The sequence below is a fragment of the Loa loa genome, assembly GCF_000183805.2.
Source record: "Loa loa unplaced genomic scaffold supercont3.219, whole genome shotgun sequence".
Classification (NCBI taxonomy): Eukaryota; Metazoa; Nematoda; class Chromadorea; order Rhabditida; family Onchocercidae; genus Loa; species Loa loa.
In genome coordinates, this window is record NW_018108399.1 from 37,257 (window position 1) to 39,404 (window position 2,148).

The 2,148-nt window shown below is 36.1% G+C and overlaps 1 protein-coding gene across 1 annotated transcript in view; it reads right to left on the reverse strand.

Annotated features, from left to right (window-relative positions):
- The window catches only part of LOAG_18183 (WW domain-containing protein), a 9,360-nt gene extending 7,533 nt beyond the window's left edge, over window positions 1-1,827 (reverse strand). The window contains exons 1-2 of the mRNA XM_020450849.1: window positions 1,273-1,827; window positions 860-934 (exon numbers count right to left, since the gene is read on the reverse strand). Of these exons, the coding sequence (XP_020305424.1) occupies window positions 860-934; window positions 1,273-1,803 (606 nt within the window). The 5' untranslated portion in view covers window positions 1,804-1,827. The remainder of the gene's footprint in view (window positions 1-859; window positions 935-1,272) is intronic.
- Between the last annotated feature and the right edge of the window lie 321 nt (window positions 1,828-2,148).

A 2,148-nucleotide genomic window follows, 5' to 3' on the forward strand; every position in this document is an offset into this window, starting at 1 on the left:
TTGCTGCTCTTCCAGTAATGCAGTCTCATTATTTGTTAAGTTCATTTCATTTGACGGCAAAAATTGGCATAGTGGTGGTGGCGGTGGTAATGATGGTGCGGGAAGAGGTGGAGGTGGTGGCGGTGGTAGAGGCACTAATTTTTCAGGAAAAATGGTAAAACTGTTTTCGGTAATCTTTGATGAGACGGCATTTCCTGTCTGGACAATAACAGCGCTGCTTCCTTCGTCCTGAAATTTTATTTCAGAAAAACCGAACAAAATTATTAAGAATCAAAAATCAAAACGAACTGAATTAATATGAAAAAATGATCGAAAACAGAAGTTTTTCCCAAAATTAGGATCCAAGTAATGGATATCAAAATTCCGACCCAAAACGTCTGCAAAAATAAATGATCGACGGAATGTGCTGAGACTGTTTGAGATCCCTTATTTGTTTCTCTTTTTTTCTTCCGTGCCTTCTTTTGACCCTCATATCAGGAATTAAAATGAACTGAATTGTTTCAAACATTTAAACGACTGTTTTTATACAAATTCTATGAGTGATTCAAGGAAATTTCCCCCGATTCTTTTAATTGCCTCAACAATGCTAAAGAGTTTAAATCTGATTTATGGTTTGATTCATATTTCAAACAATAATTCCTATGGATATACCAGTTCTTCAGCGACACCTTCCTTATTGGTTATGCATATCTTTTGCAAAATACTCTTCTTTTATTGTTAAGGATGCGCAACAAAATTTGTTTTGCCATGAAAAGTACACACAGTAGTATAACAAAATATGAGCTGAAACTCCTTCTCAAGGAAAAAATAATAGAAATCATGATGATGGTTTCTAATGAAATAACAAGAACAAACGAACCTTTCCGGTTTCATTTTTCATTGAACCTATTAAAGCACTCAGTGAGATTTCTTCCATTCTCTCTTCCATCTGAAACTGTAAATGTCATGATACTGGGGAACACGCAGTAAAAATGGAATTGGGAAATCCAACAACTGGTGCAGAATGAGATTACTTCTGTTACCAGAAGTGCTTAAGGAAATGGAAAGATGGCAAAAAAAAGAAGAATGTGGAAAAATTCTAGAAGAGTCTAAATCACAGTACAAATATCATCGCAGATTCATAAGAAAAAAAATATTTTAATTTTTTGAATGTTACCCACTACATTCTATTTTACTGGGACTCATCTTCCATATTATATTACTTATTATGGACAGAGGATTATCAAACAGTGAAGGTGAAAAAGTGGATCGAATTGAGCAAATAAATAATACCGGTATGTCATCAATCTTTGTAGTGCGAACAGTTTCAGTTTTTGGCACTTCGTTTGTAGTCATTTCATCAATTCCCGAATGCAGGCTGAATTTCTTTGGCTCATTTCCTTCCGTGTCAGTTATATCCGATGATAACACCGATTTATGTCGAAAGGGACACTCACGCAAATCCTGGCCATATTTTGCCGGAATGTCTAGAATCCAAGTACCATGATTTTTCCCATCCGATTTTTTCATCACACCACTGCAACTGGGCTGATCATTTCTTTCATCTTCCGCACGGCCTGGAAGCAAGACCTTTGCAATTTTATCGTTAGCGCAACCATCCACTGTCCAAGAACTGGGGCGTTTTTCAACTTTATTGACAGCTCCTGCTTGGTATCTGTTAGGATGACGATACTTGGATATTTTTCGCATGTTGTTAGATGATTCCAAAGGAGTGTTCGCATTAAGCTGATCGATTTGCTCCCGTAATTGCTCTCTCAACTCTAACAGTTGTTCAAGTTTCACATCTTCTGGGATGTCCGCCATTAGCAATGACCATTACACCTGAAATTATAGTTAAGACTTTACTCAAATCTAGAAATTAACTTTAGAATTTGGTCCAAAATAAAACTGAGGAACTTCCTTTTCAGATTTGACGATCCGGAAAGCATCAAAAATGAATGGCAAGAAATGTAACAAACACCTCTGTCGAATGGATTACAAACGTGGAACAGTTCGACGGATTTGTTCGCATAATTCCTGTCATCTGATGCTTTGCAGTCTACTTTTTGTTCAATTAAAAAAAGGAGGAAAAAACAACCATATATTTCGGAAATGACAATAATCAGAAATAAAAGAGAAAAATGCCGAAGAGATATCAACCATAATTTG